The sequence below is a fragment of the Mobula birostris genome, chromosome 23, assembly GCF_030028105.1.
Source record: "Mobula birostris isolate sMobBir1 chromosome 23, sMobBir1.hap1, whole genome shotgun sequence".
Lineage (NCBI taxonomy): Eukaryota > Metazoa > Chordata > Chondrichthyes > Myliobatiformes > Myliobatidae > Mobula > Mobula birostris.
Genome location: NC_092392.1, coordinates 52,141,550 through 52,167,963, shown reverse-complemented (window position 1 = coordinate 52,167,963; position 26,414 = coordinate 52,141,550). Strand labels below are relative to the sequence as shown.

Sequence of the window (26,414 nt, the reverse complement as noted above, 5' to 3'; positions counted from 1 at the left end):
TCATTATTTATTGCTGTTCATTTATATTTGCATTTGAACAGTTCGTTATATCTTGTAGGGAGGGAGGAGAAGATGGCGGCGCGATGCAGCGCGGGCGGCCGCTAGGAAATGATATCATATCTGTGAAGTAGGATGCCGTGCACAATCCTGATTTGATAGAGACAGACATGAAGAAGCATGGAGGAACATCTGGAGAAACTTCTGAAATGTCCGCTTCGCTGCCGTTGCTACTGTGCGATTGAGAATCTCTGGAGGGGAAAGCCCCAAATCCTCGGCTTTGCCTATTACCTGTTACCGGGGCCAGGGTTGAAGCGCTCGGCAGAGATGGTGCTCGGTGCACGGTATCGAAGAGCTGGTCGGAGGCTCGCAGTTTTCGGACGGACTTGGAGTCGGACTGTGGTCGGATGCTTCTGGGATGCTGCATCGGCAGGTTTGCGGCGCTGGAGGTTTACTGTCTGCATGAGATGATGGGACTTTCGAGAGGCTTTGAGACTTTTACCGTGCCCATGGTCTGCTCTTATCAAATTATGGTACTGCTTTGCACTGTCGTAACTGTATGTTATAATTATGTGGTTTTTGTCAGTTTTTCAGTCTTGGTTTGTCATGTGTTTCTGTGATATCATTCTGGAAAAACATTGTATCATTTCTTAATACATGCATTTCTAAATGACAATAAAAAAGGACTGCGTGTCCTCATAATCTAATCTAACCTAATCTAATATTTTGCACTCTGGCTGGCCTTTCATTGATCCTGTTATATTTACTATTCTATAGAATTGCTGAGTATGCCCATAGGAAAATGAATCTCAGGGTTGTATATGGTGACATATAAGTACTTTGATAATAAAACTTACATTGAACTTTGTGAACTTTGAATGGTCGATCAGATGAACGGCCAGAGGAAAGGATCTTTTAAACTGGTGTGAAGTTTTTGTTTTAATAGCCCTGTAGTACTTACAAACTATATGACACATAGCCCTAAAAGCCAGCTGGCTGGTTTTGAAGAATTGTAATTGGTACCTTTGAGAGAGCTGCATGTTTGACTGCTATTGCACTGATAGGCAGATCACAAATCAGAATAGCCCAATCTGTTAAGGTCAGCAATTTCAGATGTGTACAAACAGGATAACAACTAGAATTATGACTTGGCCCAAACTGGCAAAAAAATAGTGGGTATCTCTAATTTATTGCAATAAAATAAAAAAATGATTTGTTATCAACTCAAAAAAGAAAATAGTTAAGATATTGGAGAACAGCCATGAAAACTAACTAAAATTTTGCAATGTATCTCAATGTACTGGAAAATCTTGCTTTCCATGTTCATATGGAATATGAATGCCATCTCTTCCAAGCTATCACCATCCCTTTAGCTATGTTACGTGACTTGCATTTCAATCAACTACATAAATAGATTTCTTCCATCAGTTCATATTAAATTGAGGATAAAGTCACTGTACACAATGAACTGTGGATCATTTGATTTCCTGAACAATAAAAGTCAGTCTAGAGTATGCATAGTTACAATATAATTGTTTACCCAATGGCAGAGGAAAAATGTACTTTAAAATTAGAGTTGTGACAGTCGAACTGACTTTGCAACTTTGGCATATCCTTGGACCATTCATACACCTATCTAGAATGGATCACTGGCTCTTCATGCCTACAGAGAGGTCAATTATTCCACCTTTCCTCTGTTTGCTATTTGGAAAAGCTATTGAATTGATCTACTCCCTTTATCTTTCCATGTTAATTCTCCATCCCTGGGTTTTGATACTTCTACTGTTGCAAGCATCCTGTCCAGATCTATTCCATGATTTTCCAAACTCTCCTCCTGCTTAAGGCAGAGTTGAGACTCCTTGTCCCTGTTTGTCACATCCACAGTGCTCCACTCTCTCCTTTATCAAGTTCGTAAACACTCCAACATATATTACCCTGTTTCACTTTGAAAAGGTCCTGTCTAAAGTGTTCTGCAGAACCATTATCTAAGTGATCTCACCTATACTAATTGGGCAATAATTATTTTTCTGACTTCCATCAATATGAATAGTATATACTTTTTATAATATGTACATACACAAAATGTAGTCAGGCTGAGTAATTCTGAGCTCTTCCTTCTATATACCTACAAGTTAAGAGTTCCTGGAAAAGTCAAAGACAGAAGAGATTCTGCAGACACTGGAAATCTTGAGCAATACACATAAAATGGCTGGCGGAACTCAGCAGGTCAGGCTGCATCTATTGAGGGAAATGACCAGTCAACGATTCAGGCTGAGACCCTTGATTGGAACTTTATTCCACATTACAACAACATCCAAACATTCCTTTCAGAAAGTAGTCAGCCTCCATTCCCCACGCACTGCACTAAGCAGTAGGTTGACAAGAAGAGCATCGCCATTGGGAATACAGAGAAATATCTGCACAGGTGGTAGTGCGCACACAGTTGCGCACAGAAATCACCTGCCAGCCTTTTACCTCAGTATTCTTTTCACATTGGAAGTTAGTGGAATACACCGATTAAAATCGATATTACCCTTGAGTTTCTTGAATGTACAACTATAGTATATTTGCATGGAACAAACATACAAGCTTGTATACTTACATACATACAAGCATACAACTGCCTACCCTTGGATCCATTCAACTGGTATCTCCCATTTAACCTAGGACACCGTTGCAATCATATTGATTTCCTATCAAATGGCCCATACACACAATATATTACAAAATGTATATGCAAGCATATAAAAAAGTGACAAGAAGCCAGAACTAGCAAATGCTGTGCAAACTCAAAACAGCAGCCTTACAATAGGAATTCCATCTCCCAAGTGATCAAGAAAAAAGCACAATTGAAATGTTAACTCCAGGTTAGACAGGTGATTTGAGAGTCTCTCCTCTCTGTTACTGTTGGAGGCCTATTCAAATGAGAAGTATGTGGAATCAAACCCACGCCCTCCGCATTTGAACACCCACAAATTGCACAGTACAATTCATTAAAGCACAAGACTATTGATGTGGAAAAAAGCAATAAAAAATGATATTGCCGCAAAAGGACCGAGCTTTTGCTTTTCCAGAAAATATCAAGATTGAGTAGATCCTTTGTCTCGTTTAGATAAGTTTATGGAAGAGTGTAATAATATGAACAATTTGAAATTTGGGCAGGGGCCATATAAAAAAAATGTTTATAGCTTGTAACGTACATCAGAAATGTTTTAATCACTATCAGAGCCGACATCTACTCTGGATCACATTCAGATGTTTTAGAATACATTTTAACTGATTAATGGCTCCTTTAAATATTACATACAAAGGAATTGTTATAAATGTTAATAATCTGTACCATGGCACGGTCAGATATTAAGGCACAGAATTTCTGATGTCAACTCAATTCATTTGTAAGCTCAGGCCAAAGTGGCCGATCTCCAAAATTGGATGGTGTGCATAATGCTGATTCATGTTTGTCCTTCAACTACCCCTAATTCACATGGTTCAATACAACTTTTCTGCCTCCTAAAGCCTCACCCAGCCATGAGTACTCTGCCCACATCTAGTAGCTTTTGGCTACCTGCGAATAGCTTCTTCTTCAGCCCATCACTCCTGCTGGTGTATATGCGGACAGCAGCAGCTCACCAGAGTCCTCCGTTCCGGGCTAGTCTTTCAAGCCTAGGTGCAGCCCTCTGTACACCTTCTAAGCAAAGATCTTTGGAGCTTCTGTTGGTGTTTCAATAACTCTAGGTCTTGTACAGGATGAGGTTGCTAGATCCATGCCCAACCCTCCTCCTTTCACTGCTGGGCTGAGTTAGAAAAAGTTATCGCCTTGTTGCCAAATAGTTCCCCTCCCTCCTCATTTCTTACTTTTCTTTTGTCTTTTCTGTTTGTGACTGAAAACACATTTTTCAGTAATTTTCCTTTTGTTGTTATCACCATGGCCAAAGCCCTCTTCATCTTCCTACTGCTCTCCTTATAAACACAGAATCTTGGCTTTGGGATTCATGTTGTTACTTATTTTATTCTTTTTGTCCATTGAGCATAGTTTCTCTATTAAGTGTATCAAAGAAATTCCCATAAGGGCAGAGATTTATATTTGGAGGAAGAAGTGAAATAGCATTATGAAAAAAATAAGATGGAGTCAGCACATAGGGACTATGGATCTGAACAGAACTGACTGAGTGCTGTTGGATGTTTGCGAATTAACTACATAGCAAAGATACAAGATTTGGATTTTCTGAATACTGCAAAACCAAATTTATATCTAATTTTTTAAGAAGTTTCATATAAATAGCCTTTTATACCCTCAGGATACCAGGAGTATTTCATCAACACAAACTGTTTATTAAAGTACAGTCACATAGGCAGACTACATTAACAATAAATATTATCCACAAAATTATGAGGCAGATTTGTGCCAACTCTGAAAGTTTGGGTCGATGGGAAGGAGAGCCATAATCTGGATCTAGTTACGACTGCTACGTTGTAAGCCAGGAAAAGTTGAAGGTGGCAGTAATTTGTAAAACGACCAAAATGGCAAAAACCTTCTAATGAGAATCGAGTGGTTTTATTAACATGAAGATTTTACTCCACTAATTTTAATATGCCACTGAAACCCTATCTTTTAAGCAAGCTTTTGGTTACCTACCCTAATATTTCCATAGAAATCACAGAGCTTCATAACGTTCAGAGAATCATAGAGTCAAATAGTTGGGAAACAGGTCTATCAGCAACTTGGACATCAAGCACCTGCACTCTGAGATTTTGTGCCTCCTTCCCCCACACCACAACTTACCACTCACCTACATATTCAAACTGTTTACAGTGGATATTTCATGGCTTTAGGATGTGAGAAGCCATGAGGTCCCAGGGAGAGCACACAGACGCAAATAAGTTAGCACCAGAGGTCAGTATTGAAACTGAATCACCTGAGCTGTGAAATTGAAAGTCAAAGTTCAAAGTAGATTTCTTATCAATTTATGCATGTATATGTCACCATACACTACCTTGAGATCCATTTTCACCAAGTGCTTACAAAACTATACAATACAATTTATGAGAAACATGACATAAACAAAGACAAACAACAAATATGCAAAAAAAAGACAAATTTATGCAAATAAAAAATAACTGCATAATATTGAGAACATGAGTTATAGAATTCTTGAAAATGAATCTGTAGGTTTCGGATTTACTTCATAGCTGAGAAATGAAGTGATCCACGCTAGTCCAGAAGCCCGATGGTTGAAGGTTAATAACTGTTCCTGACCTTGGTGGTATAAGACCAATAGCTCCTATATTTCCTGCCCAAAGGCAGCAACAAGAAGAGAGCATGGCCTGGGTGGTGGTGCTCTTTGATAATGGATACTGTACAGCTTTCTTGTGGCAGTGCTCATCATAAATGGGCTCAGTAGTGGAGAGGGCTTTGCCTGTGATGGACTGGGCTGTGTCCACCACATCCTGTAGACTTTTCTGACCCAGATTCTGCTGTGCTGTTGCTATGAAGCCCACTGAGATGTTTTATCGACGTTAACTAATGAATGAATGTAAATGATTGTGCATTTATGATGGTGATAAAGGTTTGCTGAGAAGCACAAAATTAATTGTGTTACCTTTTTGCTGGTTCATGTTTATCAATATGAGCACAAGGCTATAAGAGTCACAGCTCAGTATTAGTAAATAGTGTGCGGTTCTTTCTGGAGAGCACAGGGGTGCTTGGAAAGAAAAACCACTGGAATAATAGCATTTTGAACATTTTACGAAATAGCTACGTCTGCAGCAAGTCTCCAACAAGGCAAATTACTCACCGAGTTCCAGAAATAGTCCTTCTCATACAGGCTATTGAAAGTTAGCCACCACGTCATTATCCATCTGTTTGAGGATGGTGGATTCAGTAGCTGGGGCTTAAGAGGATGTAGACAATAAATTGCATAGTTTTGTTTAACACTACATTCCTAAAGCACCTCTCAGATTGTCCATACGTCCCAGAGTATTTTGCATTAGAAACAGAAGCAGGAGTAGACCATTCAGCCCCTTGTGTCTGCCTTTATATTCATTAAGATCATTGGTGAAACACTGGCATAGCAAGTAGATATGCTGCTACATAGCTCCAGTGACACAAGTTCAACCCTGACCTCTGGTGCTGTCTGTGTGGAGTTTGCATGCTCTCCCGCTACTCACATGGGTTTCCCTTAATGGTGATATTGTTGTTGGATTATTATTGTTACATGTATCGAAATGCAGTGAAAAGCTTATTTTACATAGTGTCTGTAGAGATCAAATCAGTAAACACTGCATTGAGGTAGAACAGAGTAAAACAAGAGAAGAATGCAGAACAAAACGTAACAGTTACAGAGAAAATGAAACAAAAACGAAAAAAACAAATGAAACAGTTAACAAACTTCATGACACATGCCGGTGATCAAAATCCTGATTCTGATCCTAATTCTAAACTATAGATCATAACGAGATAGATTGTGAGACCAATTTAACCAATTTCCCCCAGGGTCAATAAAGTATGACTACTAAGAGTCCATCTTACTGTAGAAGGGAAACACTTAATAGTCTTATTTTAGTGGGGTGGATGTTGTCCTTGAGCTTGGTGGTATGTGCTTTCAAGTTTTTGTATCCTCTGCCCGATGAGAGAGGGGAGAAGTTCCTCACACACCCGAAATGTGTAAGGGGTGGATGGCAACCGGCACTGTAATTTGCCTCCAGTATGCAAGGGAGTGGTAAAATCTGCGGGAACTTGGCGGTATGTGGGCAGACTAAAATGGGATTAGTGTAGAATTAGTGTAAATGTGTTCCTGATGGTCAGCACAGACTCTGTGAGCGAAAAGGCCTCCTTTTGCCTGGTATGACTAGGACATAGTCAATCATTTACCACTAACTGCATATTCCTCGATTCCTTTAATACCTAAAAGTCTATCTCCTGAAGCAATGTAGTCCTATGACACAACAACGTGCATTTTCATAAAGCAAAAAAGCATTTGACAGGAATAGCTTCCAATATATTCCAAAGCTAAGTCATGGAAAAAGGAATTGGGTACGTGATTAACTAATGAGCACTGTTCAGTAATGAGAACTATCAGGAGAGCAGGGAAGTATAAATTTCCTGGCTACTTCTTTGATTAATAAAAGGCATCTGCAAACTTTGGTCAAAAGCATGGTAACAAAAGAACTTCTTATAAATAACACCCCTTTCCACTTTTCACTCTGACCCCATTAAAACATGTCATATGAAGAGCATTTGATGGCTCAGGGCCTGTATTCACTAGAATTCAGTAGAGTGAGGGGTGACCTAATTGGAACGTATCGAATGGTGAAAGGTCTTGATAGAGTGGATGTGCAGAGGATGTTTCCTACTATGTGTGAGTCTAAGACCAGAGCAAACAGCCTCAGTGTAGAGAGGTGTCCTTTTAGAACAGAGATGAGGAGGAATTTCTTCAGCCAGAGAGGGGAGAATCTGTGGAATACTTTGCCACAGGCAGCTGAGGAGACTACATCTTTATGAATATTTAAGGCAGAGGTTGTAAGATTCTTGATTGGTCAGGGCATGAAGGGATACAGAGAGAAGGCAGGAGATTGGGGCTGAGAGGAATAATGGGTCATTGTTGAAAAATGGCCTAATTCTGCTCCTATATCTTATGGTCTTCTCATCTCATAAAACACCCTTTTGGGTGTATGTTAATGGTTTGAACAAATCTGCAAGAACCATAATCCCGACTGCTTGGAAATTTTCAGATTAGACCACAAGACACAGGAACAGAGTTAGGCTCTTCAGCCCATTGAGTCTGCTCCACCATTCCATCATGACTGATTTATTATTCCTCTCAACACATTTTCCAGCCTTCTCCCGTAACCTTTGACACCCTTCGAATCAAGAACATATAAAACTCCACTTTAAATATACTCAATGACTTGTTCTGCAGAGCTGAATACGGCAGACTAACCACCCTCTGGCTAAAGAAGTTTCTCCTCATCTGTTGTAAAAGTATATTCTAGACCATCGTGAGGACAACTACACACAGAGGGGGAGTGAAAGAGACGGGTACAGGTTCTACAGTCCCAGAAGCCAATGTTCCAAAGCTTTCAGCCCTCAATTCCCTGAAGCACCTCTATCGCCACATGATCCAATGATATTCACCTTTGATCAGCCATGGACTGTGCTCAAATCTGACAATGAAAACAAATGAACTTATTCACTTCATTGTTCTGACAGGAATAAAACACAGCAAACAGATACAGTATGCCGTACACTCGTTAAGACCAAAGTTGACTTCAAGATATATAACACAATGCAAAGTCCAAGTGAAGCACTGGGTACTGTACATAGACTAAACATAGCTTGCTATTCATTCCCAAAGAGTAGTTCAGTTTATAGTCAGATAATTCATATTTCTGAATACTGACAGTATTCCAGAATACATCCACATTTTCTTGAAAACTCTGGCCTGGAGGAAACTTTTCCAGGGGAGGTTTACCCAGCAAGCTTCTTTGAAAGAAGCAGATGGGAAAAGAACAAGCAATGTCCATGGACTGGAGACGAATTCTGCCATTTCTTTACTTCACACCTCTGGTAAACAGTCCAATTATTGTGGTGGTAGAGAGAGCTGGGTGAGCTAATGTTATTCTGCTTTAGAATGGGACAGCCTCAGTTTGATAGCTGAACCAAATCCGTCTGTTCTTTTTATAGATTTGTCCCTTCTCTCCTTGTGATGATTACGAATGCCCTATTGTCAAGCACGGGACTTTTAAGCAGTGATGGCAATGGCTTCATAAAACATTTCATGGCTCGCAAATCCTGTATGGGAGTGAAACACTTCTTTTATACTTGCTCATTTTTCAGATTCTGGCTGATGCCAGCAAGGCAAACGGAGCCATCTTCTAGAATCACTGCATTCCTACAGGTGAAGATGCTCCAACTGCGCTATTCAAGATTCAAATTTATTTATCATGTGTACTTCAAAACATCCAGTGAAATGCACCATTTGCATGAACAACCAACATATCTGGGGGTGTGCGGAGGGGGGTGGGGGACGCAGCTCACAAGTGTTGCCACACATTCCATTGCCAACACAGCAGGCCCACAATGCTCGGCAGAACAACACAGAAAATAACAAGCAACAAAACAACAATGGTAAACCTAGCTCCTACCCATGCACATACACAGTCTTCCAGCCCCAGGACAGGCCACCTTCAGACTCCAGCGGACTCGCAGACATTGAGTTCCTGAGAGGACTCACAGAGTTTTCCAGACCTGAGGAGCCTACCAGCAGGCCTTGGCTTCTGGACTTCTGATTCAGTCCTCTGGCTTCAGTCTCGACATTGACCACAAGACCCACCGATCACCAAACACCAGGCCTTGAACCAAGTCTTTTTTAGAGGAAAAATTGATAAGTGCAGTCAGAGTAACATGCCAGCACCTGCAGGGCACTTTGTAGATGGTACGGTACACCTGGCTGCCGAGGACATGAATGTTCAGCTTGTGCGATGGAATGCGAATCAATCAGGATACTTCAGCTGATACCGAGTCTCTTGAGGGCTTCTGGAACTGAACTAATTGAGGCAAGTGGAGGGAATTCTATTCTACTCCTATCTTTTGTTGGTCTAATTGTGCTCTTCACTTTAGTTACTCCATGAAATATTTTAATTTTAAAATTGCTAGATCCACATTAAAAGTAATCGATTGGGCTTGGCTCTCAAAACTTGATCTTTACAAACTAAAGTTCGGCTCTTCTCGTAAAGATTTTATAAACTTAAGAGTGCTGAAATAGTTAATTACACCTCTCTACTCCAAAGCAACACAAAATACATCCTTCTAATATGAGTTTGTATTTTTAAATACAAGAGACACTCACAAGTGTCATGATAAATACCTCTCAAAAGAAAAACCACCAATGATTCTGGCAAATGTACTGAGTTTTTGCATATTTTTTTTTAGAATTAATTCATTTTTGATTGATGTTTTATACCTGGTAATGTCTAAAACTCAAAGAACATCACTCACTGTCTTTCAAGACAATTTCAGATTTCTCATTAGTTATCAAAATGATAAATTTGACAAGTTAGTATTTGCATTGCCTTAGTCTCTGCACACTCTGGGCACACTGCCTCCATCCCTTAACAGAATTTGTGCTCAAAGATAATGCATGGCTCTTTCACTCACAAATTACTTGGGTAGATTTCACATTACCCTGGCCGGCGTATTCACCTTGAGAGTCAGGATCTTGGCAGTGGAGGTTGCCAGTAATTCTTTGACACCCAACTCAATTCTGATCAGAAAAATGGTGATACAAAGACTGCAAATGCGAGAATATCTGAAGTAAAAAGGAATAAGCTGCTGGAGGAACTCAGTGTCCATGGAGAGAAAGGGATGGAGACCCTGACTCAGAGAAAGTTAATGAACGTTTTGTATCCACTCTTCACCAGCATTAACTTTAATGATGACAGCCTTGCTGAAACTAATGGATCGCCCCTCACTGCACTTCTGATTTTCCATTGGGAATGTTCGTTTGCAAGATCCGCCATATCTGATCTGCTCCTGGTTAGATTTTATTTTCATACTCAATCAGGACCTACAGTTGCTCTGTGAAAAGCAGGTGGGCCAGTGTGCACTAAAGTCTAGAATCATATTTACAAGTTTCTTCTCAAAAATTATTTCAACTTGTGAAGTGCCTACTCTTCTGTCCACCTACATTCACCAACCATCTACTCTCATGTCAGGACTAAAATATTCTATGCAGATACATTCAGTGGCCACTGTAGATACCTCCTGTGCCTAACACAGTATCCACTGAGTGTACATTCATGGTCTTCTACTACTGTCCCCATCCACTTCAAGGTTCAGTGTTGTGCATTTCGAGATGCTCTTCTGCATGCCACTGTTGTAATAAGTGATTATTTCAGTTGCTGTTCCCTTCCTGTCCCTTCATTCAGTTGCTGTTCCCTTCCTGTCCCTTCCGAGTCCCTTCATCAGCCCGAAACGTCGACTGTACCTCTTCCTAGAGATGCTGCCTGGCCTGCTGTGTTCACCAGCAATTTTGATGTGTGTTGTCTACATTAACAAGATGTTTTGCCCACAGAACTGCCACTCAGTGATGTTTTTTTTGTTTCTCACATCATTTTCTGCAAACCCTAGAGACAGCTACATGGAAGAAGTCTAACATATTAGCAGTTTCTGAAATATACTCAACCGCACCATCTAGCTCAACCAATCATTCCACGATCGAAATCATTTAGATCACATTTCTTTCCCAGTCTGATGTTTGTGCTAAAGACAATTGAACCTTTTCACCATATCTGCATCTATTTATGCATTGACTTGACATGATTGGCTGATTAGATATTTGCATTAATGAGGAAAAAAGGTACTTGTGTTGTGGTGTTATCTTATCAATGAAGTCATACTTCAAAATAGATGCTTAATATAACACTCTGAAAGTTGTCCTCACCCTTCAATTTTAGATGCACACCACAGGACCAGCCAGCATTACCATTATATTTTTCCCGGTCCTGCACTAATGTTATATATATATATATACGAGCATCCAACCACACAAATGTAGATCAATAAGATTCTCACAGATGTTTGCATTAGATCTCTTACCTAATCATTTTCCTTATTTTCTCAAAATTTACATAAATATTAGTCCTCACAGTGAGCAGGGCTTACAAAACTCAGATCTAAGTGATTGAAATGGACCTGGAATCAAACAGAACTGAGGTGAAGATTATGCTCCCCCTCAATAGCTTTATTTATGAGGATTCAAATGTGCAGTGAATAAGAGCAATATGGAGCGTTACAGAGAACAAAAGTACCAAACCATCTACAATTCGTCATAAGCCTGTACAGAAGTAGAATCATCCTGTCAGGGAGATCACAAAGGTTCCTTTGTATAAAAATCGGAAGGGATCACCCTGTTACAATAGGGATAACCTTCCAACTGTTCACGTTAAGGTATGTAGATTAAGCAAGCTTATTCCGCACCTGGCCAACCCACACCCTGCAGAAAAAGATATAAGTTCTAATTAACAAAGCCTTTGTGCAAAGTCTGACAGGGTTGGTACCATTTTCCTCTCACCAGTATCTTGATGGAAATGGAGAGACAGTGAACCTAACAATGCTAGCACGACAGAGACCATTCAGCCCCATGCATACATGCTGACTGCCCGCAGTAGTGGAGCGGCTACTCCTTAACCCTGCTCCTGTAGGCACAGGAGATCAGCAGTTTCTGAGATACTCAAACCACCCCACCTGGCAGCAAAAATCATTCCTCAGTCAAAGTCACTGAGATCACATTTGTTTCCCATTCTGTTGCTTGGTCTGAACAACAACTGAACCTCTTGACCATGTCTGCATGCTTTTATGCATTAAGCTGCTGCCACATGATTGGCTGATTGGATATTTGCATCAATGAGCAGGTGTACTACGTGTATATTTTTTACATGTCAGACATAATAATTCAGCCTGTTTGGGTCAGTCTAAATTCGATATCACCTGTTCACTTTGGGCTTTAAATGCCACTTCGTCTGCTCAGGCACATGCAACAACGAGTTCTTTGAAAGTAGTTTCAGCATGTCAAAGCTAAGCAAAACTGAAGGCGAAATGTTGAATGTATTTGTTCCTACTATTATTGGTAAACTACACATAAAATACATCACAATTTCAATTCACACCATAATACTTACTTCCCAGCAATTGATTCCGGTTATTAAAGTTATGCTATGAACTGCATAAAGTACCAGTTTATCAGTCTAGTTTGGTTATTGCCCTCTCAGCTCTGAGCCACAGTATCAAAACAACTTTCTGGTGAACCTGGCAATTCTGGGCATGATTCACCTTCGGGTACATGTCATCTTAACCAGTGTCATTCAACTGTGTTGATGTCATTAATGTGTCCACACTCATTTAAGCCTTTTAACAGTGCAACCTACTACCAGTGTTTCCCACTCACAAAATGAAAAGCAAAGGCATATTCTTCAACAACAACAACTATAGTACTCCTGATGGAGCATTGACATGATGCTTGCTGCTTGTGTTAGCCTGACTAATAATTGTTCTGCTTGTATTAGAGATTGTTTTTCACTGCAAGTGATTACATGCTGTGATCTCTACCCAGACTATGAGCCTGTGCCTTGCGATCTGTGCGAGCGATCACTGGGAGACAGTCGGGGGAAAGAGTGGATTGTAGCTAAAGATATTAAAATAAATCATGTCCCCCACTTTCGCCCTCAGGCACTACTCGTTTTTCCCTCGTCAAGATGGCAGCCTTATGCAGTGCACAATTATTGCCATAGAGGGCTTTAATGCCATGACTCACTGACCCAGCTGTCTGTTCAGGGTGACACCACGATCTGTCAGCAGACACCACCACGAAATGCACAAGATCATTTAAAAAAAAGGAGCAGGGCACCCTAGTTATTCTTAAAGGTATATTTCTGCAAGTCATCTTATCTTTGTGGGTTTGCTGATTAGTTTAAACACAGTGCCTGTCTAGCATACCAAATATAAGTGAAATCATAGGCACATAATATAAAAGCTGCTTTACAAAACTGTGAACAAACCAGAATCCAAGCCTTGCTTTCAGAAAATTTCAACTTCCAACTCATGCCAACAATGTTTGTCTTACAGCCAAGTGCAATTAATTACTGTTATTAAAGTTACCCTATGGACTGTATAAAGTACCATTTGGACAGTCTTGTTTGTTGACAGCACTTGGACCTCTGAGTCACAGATTCTGAGTTCAAGGCCTAAATTTGAGTTAAGAACATAACACAATATTCCTTAGTAACAGTGAAAGGGATCTGCCTTGCCAGAGGCGTCATACTTCAGTTGAGACCCTACTGACACCCTATTTTTCTGCATAGCTGCATGTTAACTAATGTTTACTAACAAGTGCAGGGATTTTCTCATTGGCATTCTCCCTTGACCAATGGCAACGTGAACTTGCACATTTCACATGCTGTTTTGGGAAATAACTGATGTATAAGTTGATTGACGGCAGTCAAATGTTGCTTTTTAATTACATTTGGCTTTTAATTATATTGGTGTATCCTTCGCAAAAGATCCGGTCTCAGAAATACTAGTTTCTCAGTTGCAAAGCTTAAAGATGTGGTTTTACCAGCTCCATATGATGAGAAAATCTATTTTTTAGATTCTATTAAATTTAGTCAGGGTGCCAGACAATCACATCTACATCAAAACAAATTAGTGAATGTGACAGAGAGTTAATATGGCTTTGATGTTTGAAACTGTACAGTCCAATATTAGTACAGAAATGCTAACTGGATTGTTAGAAAATTATTTAGAACTCTTATTTAACAGTGACATATAGTTCTGAAAATGTTGTTTGGAAAAGAGATTGTGTTCCTTTGTAGTTCAACAGTTGAAAGATGGAAGGATGTTGGAGAAGAAGGTGCAAGAGATGGGAATTCCCTCAATCAATCACTGCTGTTAGTGTTTCTGTGAAGAAGTATTTCTTGTCCATCCTTCTATTGGCTTGGATGGAAAAACAGAGAAGGGGATACATTGAAAAGGCTGCCACTTAAAGAAAACAAAGGAACTCTCTCCACTCTGTCTGAACTCTTATAGCTCCCTTGTTTCTATCTGAAACTCTGCAGATCGCACAACATATCAGAGTGTTGGAGTTCTCACTTTTTTTCATTCCATCAACTGTAAAAGTAAAGCAGCAATGGAAATTTGAAAAACAAACAATTTTTTCATTAGTATACCACAAGGCAGACGCAAGAGAATAGCAGGTAGTGATCCAGAGAACTGGCTTGAATGGCAAGTGAATTATTTATTTGATTTCCTGACTTCTATCTTAGTACTTGTTATTCCACACAAAAAAAAACGGAGTTGGCAATGTGACAATACAAATCATGGGACACTATAACTTTTTAGTTCCTACGTCAAAGTCTGTTATATCGGTCTGTCAGGTAGGGCAGGTCACCTGTTAACTGTTCATCAAACCCTCCCTAATACTGCTTCTATTGGAAATATAGAATAATGAATATTAAGTGTCTGATAGTCAAGTATGGCATAGGTTCTATCTTGATTCTACAAATGCGCAGATCCTTTTGTTTTGTTTTCATATTTATAAATGTCACTTAAATTGTTCCATTGAATGTCTGTATCCAATAGAATTGCCAGGTTAGATATAGAACCCCAAGTCCAATGCTTTAGTACCAGTATGTTAATGGCAGAACAATAAAGGTCAGACACAGCACACAGCGCTAAAGCTACAAGTAATGAGAAAATATCCACTAGCAAACAATACCATATTTGTTATAAACAGAGGAGCGGGTGGAATCAACATTATCAAACCAGTCTGCATTTCTATGCTGCCTTGTTATGCTCAAAAACATTTCTTTTGATTAACCTCCTGAAGTCTGAATGTAGATTACCCAGTATCATGCATGGTACAGCAGCGGGCTTTCCTTTAGTGACATTAAACATAGTTCTTCATGTATATTTTCTGCTTTAAATGACAAAATATTACAAAAACTAACCAAAGCATCACAACACTTCGACCACATTCAATAATATTCATAATTTGCCAAACTTTACAATAACATACAGTATATACTCATAGCTAACCTGATTCTGCACAAGAATTTAATTGTTCAAACTTAAGGCTGTTCATTTTAGAAGCATTAAAAATCAAGGGACAATAAAAATATATGTTTGAATGTTCCAATATGCCAACTTAACCAACCTCTCCATGACCTGTAAAGACTTGGTAAACTTTTCCTATGTATTTCCAAATGCTGGTCACCTCATGTGATAAGAAAAATTAATGCATATTAAATCAAAACACTTTTCTAACCTATTTAGATAAAAATAGAATGAATACAAGTTGGCAAAACCTCCTAGCTAATTATTTTGCCCAAGGTTAGTGTTTTATAGTGGTATTTCAGAGGTAATCCCTTCGTAATAGAAACAGTAATTACTGATTTAATTCCTGTTCTGCTCTTCATTCTAAATGATATCTATCTTTTGATACAAAATATTTCCTTCCCAGTCTCCTAATATTCACAAAAGTCTTGCTTCAGGTATCCTTAAAAACGCATTTCAATCACATACTTAAATTATTATTTATCAGTTGAAAAAAAACTAGTTCCTTCCCATATCAAGGAACGTAGAAAGTAAATATGTAATTTATTATTTATTAAACCACGTTCTTTTAGATGTTTACGGGTCTCTGGGAAATGGTTTGTGGGTTTGCATACCATTCATTACTTAAAATTACGCTTTATAAAGAATTTCCTCTGCTGCCTAGGAAAATATTTATTTTCCCTGTCAGGTGTGCCACAGCTTTTTGATATCTCACAGCTGTAGATTTGGCTAATGTTTCTCTAATTGGTATTTCGGATGAAGGAGATTTTAGACCAAAACACAATAACATATTTCTATGATTTTCCTTTTTCGTTCTTGCAACTCCTGTGATTGTCGCAGCTAAAAAAACACAACCCCTAGTACGAAAATGTTGGACATGAAAAGAAGTGTGTAACGTGTCGGAGAAAGATCATTTTGTAAAAGGCAATTTTATATATCATAATGCCAGTCGACAAGTCTTGAACAGGTCTTGGTAGAAAAAACAGGGTCACTAAATCAGCAAAAGCCACAAGTCAGTTCAGCTGCGATAAGATCACACTTTCTAAATCCACGCTCCATCGGAAACATAGCGGCGACCAAATGATATTTACAAAGCGTCCTTTACAAAGCTCAGTAATGGTTGAAGTGAATGGTCCAACAGCAATTTTGTTAGTAGTTTGGCTTCTGAAGGAAATCAATCGGCGATCAAATGAAATATACAATACGTCCTACGCCTCGGTAGTGAATAGTCCAACACGAATGTTTATCAACAGTTTGGCTTGTCAACAGAGTGCCCTTACCTGGTCCCTTTGAATGCATGGTAGCGATGTCCTGCGGTGGGGCTTAGAGCCCAGTTGACTATTAGGCATCTCGGCAGCAATAACCGAACTGGATCTCCTCCTTCGCTTGATGACAGGAACTTTGTCCTCGGCGGCTGCCGGCGGCACTCCCTGGGGCAAGATGCGCACGGCGTACCTGGCCAGCATCACTCCCAGTATGCCCATCAAGTAAGCCAGGAAGGGTCTCCAACTGGCCCGCACTCGCTCCAGGGAGAGCAACGACACGGTCCTCAACAGGCTGGTGAAGAGGATGGTGCACACACCCTGGCTCACCCGCAAGACCATGAGGGTGGCAGCGGCCAGGCAGCTCAGCAACACGGCGGTGGCTCCGAACGACAGCAGCTGCTCCTCGCCCACCAGCAGTGCCTGCAGCAGAGTCTCGGCCAGCGAGCAGGCGGCCAGCAGCCGGGGGGCGAGTTCACCCCTGCCGCAGCCGGTCAGGTAGAGGGCCAGCCAGAAGAAAGCGCTCATCAGGCTGAAGAGGGGCAGCGCGGAGTGCAACAGGGTCAGCAGCCCGCCGCCGGCATCCAGCCAGCGCAGCAGAGCGCCCAGCAGCACGGACAGCGAGGCGACCCCGGCGGCCGAAGACAGCAGGCGGCCGCTGCCTGCCAGTCCACCCCAAGCCACCGGGCAGCCCCGGTCCCGGCGCAGAGGGCTCACACAGCCCCGCACGTAACCATTGCGTTCCCCTCCTCCCCTGTCGGGATCAGTGCTTGCTTTACTCCGGGGCGAAGCGGGCTGCAGCCGTGATGCCATCGTCTCCTCTAGTATGTTGGTAGAAAGTTTTTTTTCCTCTCTCTCTCTCCCTTCCCCCCCACCCTCCTCTCTCCTCCACCCCTTCCTCTATTGAACACTTGGTCAAACAAACAACTCTCTCCCCCTCTCTCTCTCTCTCGCTGTCTTTCCACACAGACACAAAGTTCCGAGGTGGGTGAGGGGAGTGTGGAGGATGCTTGGCCACTTTGGTGACGAAACCTCCCACCTCCCCCTCACACTTTCTCTCTAACCCCTCAGCGTGAAGCCGGCCCGCCGCTCGCTCCTGGCGCCAAAGCTCCCGAACGACATGACACCGGGAGCCGACTGACAAGCCGGTTCCTTGACGCTGGCCGATCTAGGCCGTGCTGAGCATTGCGAACGGCTCCCCTTCCCTACTCCACCTCCTCTCTCTCTCTCTGTCTCTCCTCCTTCACTCCTTGCCCCATGCAGAAAACACGAGGAGAGCTGCCGCTGCCTTCATCATCTTCTGTTGGACCACTGACCCCCTATCTCTATCCTTTCCTCCTCTTCCTCTCTTTCCCTCCCCCACTCTCCTCCCTCTCTCACTCTCTTGCACCCAGCCCACCTCAGTCCCCTTCTCTCTCCCGTGCTCTGGAAAGACCAGCGATACTAAACGAGGTAACACCGAGCAGGGCTTTCGGGCTCCAACTTAGAAGAGCGTTAACATGCTGGCGTTCATTTAGTACTGGGCGTCGCAGTCAACAGCGGAGGGCAGATTGAGCCGGGTCTCCAAACATCAGAGCAAACGTTGCCGTGGTAGCCTGTTCACCGCTGGCCACCTGTATAAACTCCACCAAGCAAACCCTCCCTCCCCGTGAGGAACTCCCTAAAAAATGCCATCCCACAGTACAGACTGCCGCCGAGAGTCAGAGGGCGAACGATCTAAAGTGAGGAAAAGATGCTCTTTCTCTTCACTGATCAGGGTGGTACAGTGCGTGCTGTCAGCTGTTTGTCAGGGAATGTTCTTGTGTTGGCAGTATCACCTTCTCTCAGGTGTGGAAGACAGAAGTCTCCGTCTTTTCGGACCATGATTTGTTGTAAAAGTATCAGCAGCACGTTCAAAGTGCTACTGTCCTAAAAGAAAATAAAGTCAGTAACTTTTTTAAAAAGTGCAGTTTCTGATATAAGGCAAGGTCGTAGACTCAGCTATCTCCATTGTGGGCACAACCCTCCCCACCGCTGAGAACGCTTTCCAGAGGCGGTGCTTCAAGAAGGCAGCATCCATCATTAAGGACCATCACCATCCAGGACATGTCTTGTCGTCTTCTCATTATTCCCATCGGGGAGGAGACACAGGAGCTCAAAGAACCACACAGAGCAATTCTGAAACAGCTGCTTCCCGTCCACCATCAGATTTACTAACGTCCATGAACCCGATATTATTCCTTTTCTATGCACTATTAATTTATTTTGTAATTTATAGTAACTTTATATCTTTACACTGTATTGTTCCCACCAAACAACAAATTTCACATCATATAAGACAATGATAATAAATCTGATTCTTAAACTCTCAGTAGGGTGGGCAGCATGTGGAGGCAGAAATGATGAGTCAGCAGTTGAGGGTGGCAGCCCTTGGTCAAAATGTGAAAATGAAGCAAAGGATAAAAGATAGAGCCTAGGGAAAGCAGGTGTATTCAAATGCAAAACTTGTTGAGGTTTTTTCATCGTTGATAAAATAATTCTTTCCTTGCAGCACTGAAAGCAGTGAAGGGTGTTAGAATGATGCAACGGGGCAACTTTGAAATGGCGCAGGTCAGTGCTGTTGCGCACAAAAGGCAAGAGCTGCATGTGCCAATGCATGGACCAGTCATGCCTTGCAAATGCATTTCACCTATCTGCCCCACAGTTGTTAGAGAAAAAAAAACATATGGCTACAAACTAAATCCACAGCAGATGTCCCATTCTGGCAAAATGAAACAAAAGAGAAGTGATTGAAAGTCTGAAACAAAATCAGAAAATGCTGGAAATACTCAGTAGTTCAGCACAATCTGTGGAGAGAAAGAAATGGATTCAATATTACAGGCAAATGACCATTCTGACACAAACTGGAAAGGCTTGTTATCTGAAATTGATTAATTTGACATTGAGTCCTAAAGTTTGTACATACCTAATGGGAAGATGAAACGTTGTTTCACTGGAGCTGTTGGAGGAAGAGACAGAAAGATCAGTGTTGGAATGGGAATAACATTTAAAGTTGACTAGCACTTGGATGCTCAGAGATTCCCTTATGAATTGAATGAGGTTGTTCTGCAAAACAGCATGTCCAATCTGCATTTGGTTTCTGCACTGAAATGGAGAACCACGTTGTGAACAGTAAATGCAGTACAATTGAATTCATCTGGAATAGATATTTGTTACTTTGGATGGTGGAATGGGAAGAGGTAAGTGGGAAGAGATAAAAATTAAGGTATTTCATTTCAGAGTCAGAGAGAGAGATGCAGCACAAAAACAGGCCCTCCAGCCCAATGAGTCTACACCAACTATCAACCACTCATGTACACAAATAATACTTCAAATTTATTTTTTAAAGAATTGTCCCCACATTTTCACCTCTCCCCTATATGAGGGGTGATTGATAAATTTGTGGCCTAAGGTAGAAGGAGTTGAGTTATTAACTTCAAACTTTCTGCATAATCACTCTAAGCGTTGAACTGCATGTGCATCTAACGAGAGCTGTGCATGTAACTCACCTCCTTCTACCTTAGGCCATGAACTTATCAATCACCCCTGCTGTGGACACTTTCTGGAGGTCCAAGATCCGTATGCTCCACGACCGCTAGACTAAGTGTGTAAAAGTAGGAGGGAACTAGGTTGAAAAATAAATGTGCTAGGTTTTCTAAAATTGACTCCTCCTACCTTAGACCACGAAGTTGTCAATCACCCCTCATACACTGTGGCTTCTCATTGAGGCCACTTAACCTATTGACCTGCATGGCTTTGTGATTGGAAGGAAACTGCTGAACATAGAGGGAGTATGTGCAAACTCCACAAATAGTACTGGATGTCACTATTAAACCTATATGGCACAGTTCTACTCATTGCACATGTGCCTACAGTTGTATGGTTTAGGTGGAGATGAACAAGTGAATCAGGGTGCCTCAGAGGGAATGATTTCTCATGGAACAATAACAGGGGAAGGAAGGTTGTAGACACTTTGGAGGAGAGAGGTGAGGCAAAAATCTTTGCTCAAGAGAGGGAGAAGAAGGATTGTGGGTGGAAGAAGCGGATTACAATAGCTGGAATTGAAATGAAAATCATAGTTGAAAAAAGACAGCATCTGAGAAGCATTAGTGACATCATCATCAAAAGAGATATGAAGGAAGTGGAGAAATGAGCAAACAAGTGGAATTCAGACCATAAGACATTGGAGTAGAATTCGGCCATTCAGCCTGTCAAGCCTGCTCCACGATTCCACCATGGCTTCATTTTCTTATGTCCTGCCTGTAACTTTTGATGCCCTTACTCATCAAGAACTATCAAACCTCTGCTTTAAATATACCCAGTGACTTGGTCTCCATAGCTATCAGTGGCAACAAATTCCACAGATTCATCACCCCCTGGCTAAAAAAATTTTCAGTTCTAAGAGGATGTCCTGCTATTCTGAGGCTGTGCCCTCTGTTCCTAGGCTCCCACGTGATAAGAAACATCCTCTCCATATCCGCTCTACCTAGGGAAGTTATACAATGAAATGGAGTCCTCACAAAGCAGGATGGGAAGTGGTGTAGTCCGGACAGCAAAGGGAGCCTGTGAGCATAAAATGCACATATTGGCCTCTGAACATCCTGATTCAAACCCCCACCCCCACCCCGACCCCGAGATGGAGATGGAGAAGCTGAGGAGAGGGAAGAGACAGAGATGGGCCAGGTGTAATTGAGAGCTTGATGGAAATTGGTAGAAAAAGCTGACACAAAAGTGATTTCTGTACTAGTGCAGGAAGCAGCAACAATGCTCAATAAACCAGTCAAGGGGTGAGGAATGGGGTCAGAAACAAGAAAGGTTCCATTAAACCACAGCTTCCCATAGCTGCTATATTTGCTTTTAAGGAAGAGAGTGGAGTTAAAAGAGAAGTTGTTCAATGTGAGAACAAGTTAACGCAGCTGAATGAGGGTGATGGTGCTGAATGGGGAATGATTCTGAAATCAGTTTTGTGTGGAGTAGAGATGTAGAAGAATTGGATGTCCATGATGAGACTGAGCAGGAAATTGGAGGAGATGTCATGAATATAAGTAGGAAGAGGCTGAGCAATGGAAGAAAGAGTGGGAAGAGTTGAGTTCCATGGCACAAAAACAGTTTGAAATGATGGCCTAACCAGGACAGCCCTGCCTGTGGAACTTGGCAAGGAAGAAGTCCAGAATGGGGCATTTGGAGGCTGGGTGCCATACAGGAATGATCACCAGGGGAACCAATATCAAAATTCAGAAGTGTGATTGTGGCCCAGACAAGGAGGTGTAAGAGAGCTGGTGTTCAGCCCCTTAAGATAGAGGTCAGCTCACAAAACCACACTGCCACAACCTTTATCAACTACTAGGATCAGTCCCTCATGAGAGGAATTCTGCAAGTTCAGAGGTAGGTAGGTTAGAATGACCAAGGGCGGGGAGGAATTGATAGGATAAGTGTCATAACAGCAATAAATAGATCCATAAATGTCATTGGAGTGTCTAAATAGAGTGTAAATCTGAAGAACAGAGAGAGGATCCATAGCAACACACATAAAAGTTGCTGGTGAATGCAGCAGGCCAGGCAGCATCTCTAGGAAGAGGTACAGTTGATGTTTCGGGCCGAGACCCTTCCTCAGGACTGATGAAGAGGATCCATAGTCTTGAGTGAAGATAGTCTGAGGTGCTGTCACAGGGTGAAGGCAGCAGAAGAGCACAACTTGACCGAGCCCACAACCACTAGTGTTCCTGGGGTGTCACGTAGCGTAGCAGTTAGTATAACAATATTACAGTGCCAGTGACCAGCGTTCAATTCTGCTGCTGTCTTAAGGAGTCTTTATGTTCTTCCCCTGATGGTGTGGGTTTCCTCCCACATTCCAAAGACATATGGGTTAGTAGGTTAATTGGTCACACACACGTAATTGGGTGTCACGGGCTCGTTGAGCCAGAAGGACCTATTACTGTGCTGTATCTCTAAGTAAATTGATAAATAAATATTGAGGTGAACACAGGGATGAAGGTGAGGTTTGTTCTGTTTGCTTGGGATCACAGAGGGGAAGATTGGAGGAGCAGTGAAAACAAGGTGAAGAAATGGAGTCAGAGAAGAAAAATCCAGGGGACAATCAGAGTTCATGAATGATTGAAATTTGCAATCTTTAGTATCTGAAAAGCAGAGGCTAGGACAGTTTTGAAATTCAATTATTCCTTTTTGTTGGGTGAATCTACGATTTTACAATTGTCATGTTATATGTACGTTTGTATATTCCAATGGCCCTGCACTTCCTTGTGAGTGTTTTTAATAAAGCATTATTAACTTACAAAAGAAACTAACCATTTTTAACCTTCAGGATTTTTTTTTCTTTTCCAGTTGTATTGAGTGAATCTAATTTTGGAGACAGATGTCAAGAGGGTGCATGAATTGTCATAAGGTATTACGCATGTTAAGCACCCCTCCTCTTCTCTGCATGCACTCCAATTTTGATGAAAGTACATTAGCTTGAAACATTAACTGTTTCTCTTTCCATCGATGCTGCCTGACCTGCTGAGATGTATAGAGTTAGTAATTATAAGGCAAAGAGTGAATGACAGATGGAGAAAATGAATTAAATTTAAGACTGTATTTGGTTTGCTTTGTGGATTGTTTTATGATGTTGGTTTACATTTTAATTTAGTTTTCTTTACTGTCTCTTAATCTAGGCTTTCTTTCCCTCTTTTTATTTCCTCTTCTGTACTTGATTTGGAATCAAGTCAACAACCTTCATGTTCATTCCTTCTCCAATCTTTCTCTTTATATTTCCTGATCTTTATATCTGCTGGTTTACATACGTTCCCTGTTCATCACTCCAGATTCCCTGGTTCTCTCTCATAATCAGCAGCTAAGTGGGAGTTGTTTTCCAACAGAAGTAATCTGGTTCAAAGCCCTGCTATAAGTAAATCTGGCCAGCCTCTTATTGCTAAGGTGTCAAATGGATTCAGCCGTCATTTTTTATTTTGGACTGAAATTAGCTTATAGGTTTGCTTGTGGCCTTTTAAATTGGCAGCTCCCAAAGGAGGATCTTTCTAAATTGATTTTTTTTGCTCTTTCATTGTTCAAGACTTGTTAAAATAGTGAGACTTGAGGTTATTCAGGTAGTTGACAAAAAAAAAGCTAGAGAAATGAGAATTTGTTAATGTAGCAAGTCATCATAATTCAGAATACCCTGCTTGAAAAGGTGGTGGAAGCAGGTTCAGTCAGAGTTTAAAAAAAAAGATAATTGAATATCAACTTGAAAAGAAATTCAATTGCAGGGAACAGGACAGATCTTTCTAAAATCCAGACCACATATGATGGACCAAAAGCTTCCTTTTCTGCTATGTGAACGTATGGTTCTACAACTGCAGTTTTATACATGTACTGCTAGATTTTAAAACAAAGTATTATTTAAAACATGCAGCAGGCTCTAACCATTCCAACCCCCAGAATGGGGGATTTCTATCGCAGATGTACTTAAGTGCAGCTGATCTGCAGTTATGAGAGTAACACACACAAAATTCTGGAGAAGCTCAGCAGCTCAGGCAGCAACTAAGGAAGTGAATAAACAGTTGATGTTTCAGGCTGAGACACTTCTACACGACCCTCATTCAGTCCTGAAGAATGGTGTCAGCCCAAAAGATTGACTGTTTATTAATTTCCATAGATGCTGCCCCAGCTGCTGATTTCTTCCAGCATTCTCTGTGTGTTGCTCTAGGTTTCCAGCATCTTCGGTGTCTCTTGTGTTTAAGATCTACTGTTTATTAGAACCACTGCAGTCAGTATTTCTCAGGTACTTATTCACTTAGAAATTTGCTAACAGAAACTCGTATCTAGCCCCGACTCTCATCTGTGACACAGTGTTTGATGTGTGAAGCATATTAAGCCCCTCAAATGCAGCCTGAAGGCTTACTCTGCAAAGGTGAAACAGTTGATTGCAAACCTATACCAAAAGAAATAAACGGAGAGATATTTGAAAATATATGTATATATTTTGTGGATATTACATTTTAACGAATATTACAGAAGAGAGAAGGATTAAAGAGCTCAGGGTAACTGACTGTGCTGAACGTCTTTGCAAAGGAATATGATTCAAGAAGGCAGAATCTGTGAAGTACCTCCCATTATGCCAAAGTTCATACCACTTACTGCGCGCATCTGCATCTAACTGAAGCCACACAAATTAGAATGCTCTTTGACGTCATTGTTGCTGTACTGCTGAGAACCAGAGAGGAATTTTCCACAGATTTCCTGTGCTGGCCAATTCTTTTTCTCCAACATCCCCAGAGTTATTTAAGAAGATTTAAGTTGCATTAGCGGGAGGAGGGGTGGGGAATAGAAGTGTTTCGGGTCGGGAGATGGGGAGAGGGGCTATAAAATGGTACAAAACTGCGCCATCTACTGGCAATGATGAGAATTCAGTCCCGGGGATCTTAAACATATGGGTCAATTGCCCTGTTTGCACCACGTTGAGAAGCCCGTGTGTATTATGGGTGTTTGGCCAATTTCCACCTTTTCTTGCAGCTGGAGTACAAGGTTCTTTCCTCAAGGCACAGATTTGTTCTGCCCCACAAGCAGGAACTGAATGCAGATATGTTCAAAAACATGATACACTGCACATAATATTTTCTTATAAATTACCATTTATCTTTGGGAATGTTGTAGTGTCCAGATATAGTTGAGCAAAATGTACTAAACCGTTTGACAATCTTCCAAAATGTTTTCCCACCTCCCTGGCGCATACCATCCCTTTTGCATACTTTGGGCTCTGAAATCACAGCACAGACATTATCAATTGGAGGCTTAACTCATTCATTCAAAGTCCTTCTCTTTGTCATTTTAGCACAAGAACTAACTTGTTTAAAATAATTCTAATACCTCCACTGCAAAGGCAGATGGAGGACCTCGGACTAATATGTCAAAATATCCACATACTGGTTTACCATAATATAATTTGATGGCCAATGCAATACAAGTACAAATGCTGTAAATTTCAATGCAGAAGATGCAGGAAAACATTCAGCAAGTCAGGCAGCTCCTGAGATGAAAGGAAACAGTTAACATTCCAAGTCAATTTGATTTCAGTATCTTAAATCCACGCAATATGGAAATAGGCCCTTTAGTCCATCGAGCCTATGCCAGCCATCAAACGCCTGTTTACACCAATCCACCAATGATTTGACTTATTCTCCCCACTTTCACATAAATCCCCCAGATTCTACTACTGGCCTATAAACTAGGGGACATTTATAGAGGCTATTTGACCTGCTGACTTACACGCCTTTGGAGGAAATGGCCACGTGGGCATAGACAGAACTTATGAACTCCACATAGACAGTGCCAGATCAAACTCAGGTTACTGGAGTTGTGAGGAAGCAGCTTCACCAGCTGCACCAGTGTTCTGTTTTCTAGGAAGGGCTTAAAAAACAGAGGCAGCAAAATGGGATTAATTACGTTACGAATATAGACTTGATTTTGAATGTAAGGAGAGTCAGGTTTTGGAAATGGAATCTTGGCTCCCTGCTTTAACTCGCAGTCAGGAAAAG

At 41.3% G+C, this 26,414-nt stretch overlaps 1 protein-coding gene across 3 annotated transcripts in view; it reads right to left on the bottom strand.

Annotated features, from left to right (window-relative positions):
- pde3a (phosphodiesterase 3A, cGMP-inhibited) overlaps window positions 1–18,218 on the bottom strand; it is a 538,978-nt gene extending 520,760 nt beyond the window's left edge. For 2 of the 3 annotated variants that reach the window (XM_072241234.1, XM_072241235.1), the window contains exon 1: window positions 16,885–18,217. In XM_072241234.1, the coding sequence (XP_072097335.1) occupies window positions 16,885–17,679 (795 nt within the window). In that variant the 5' untranslated portion in view covers window positions 17,680–18,217. Of the gene's footprint in view, window positions 1–16,884 lie in introns of all 3 variants that reach the window. The other variant, XM_072241233.1, reaches the window with a different exon arrangement.
- Between the last annotated feature and the right edge of the window lie 8,196 nt (window positions 18,219–26,414).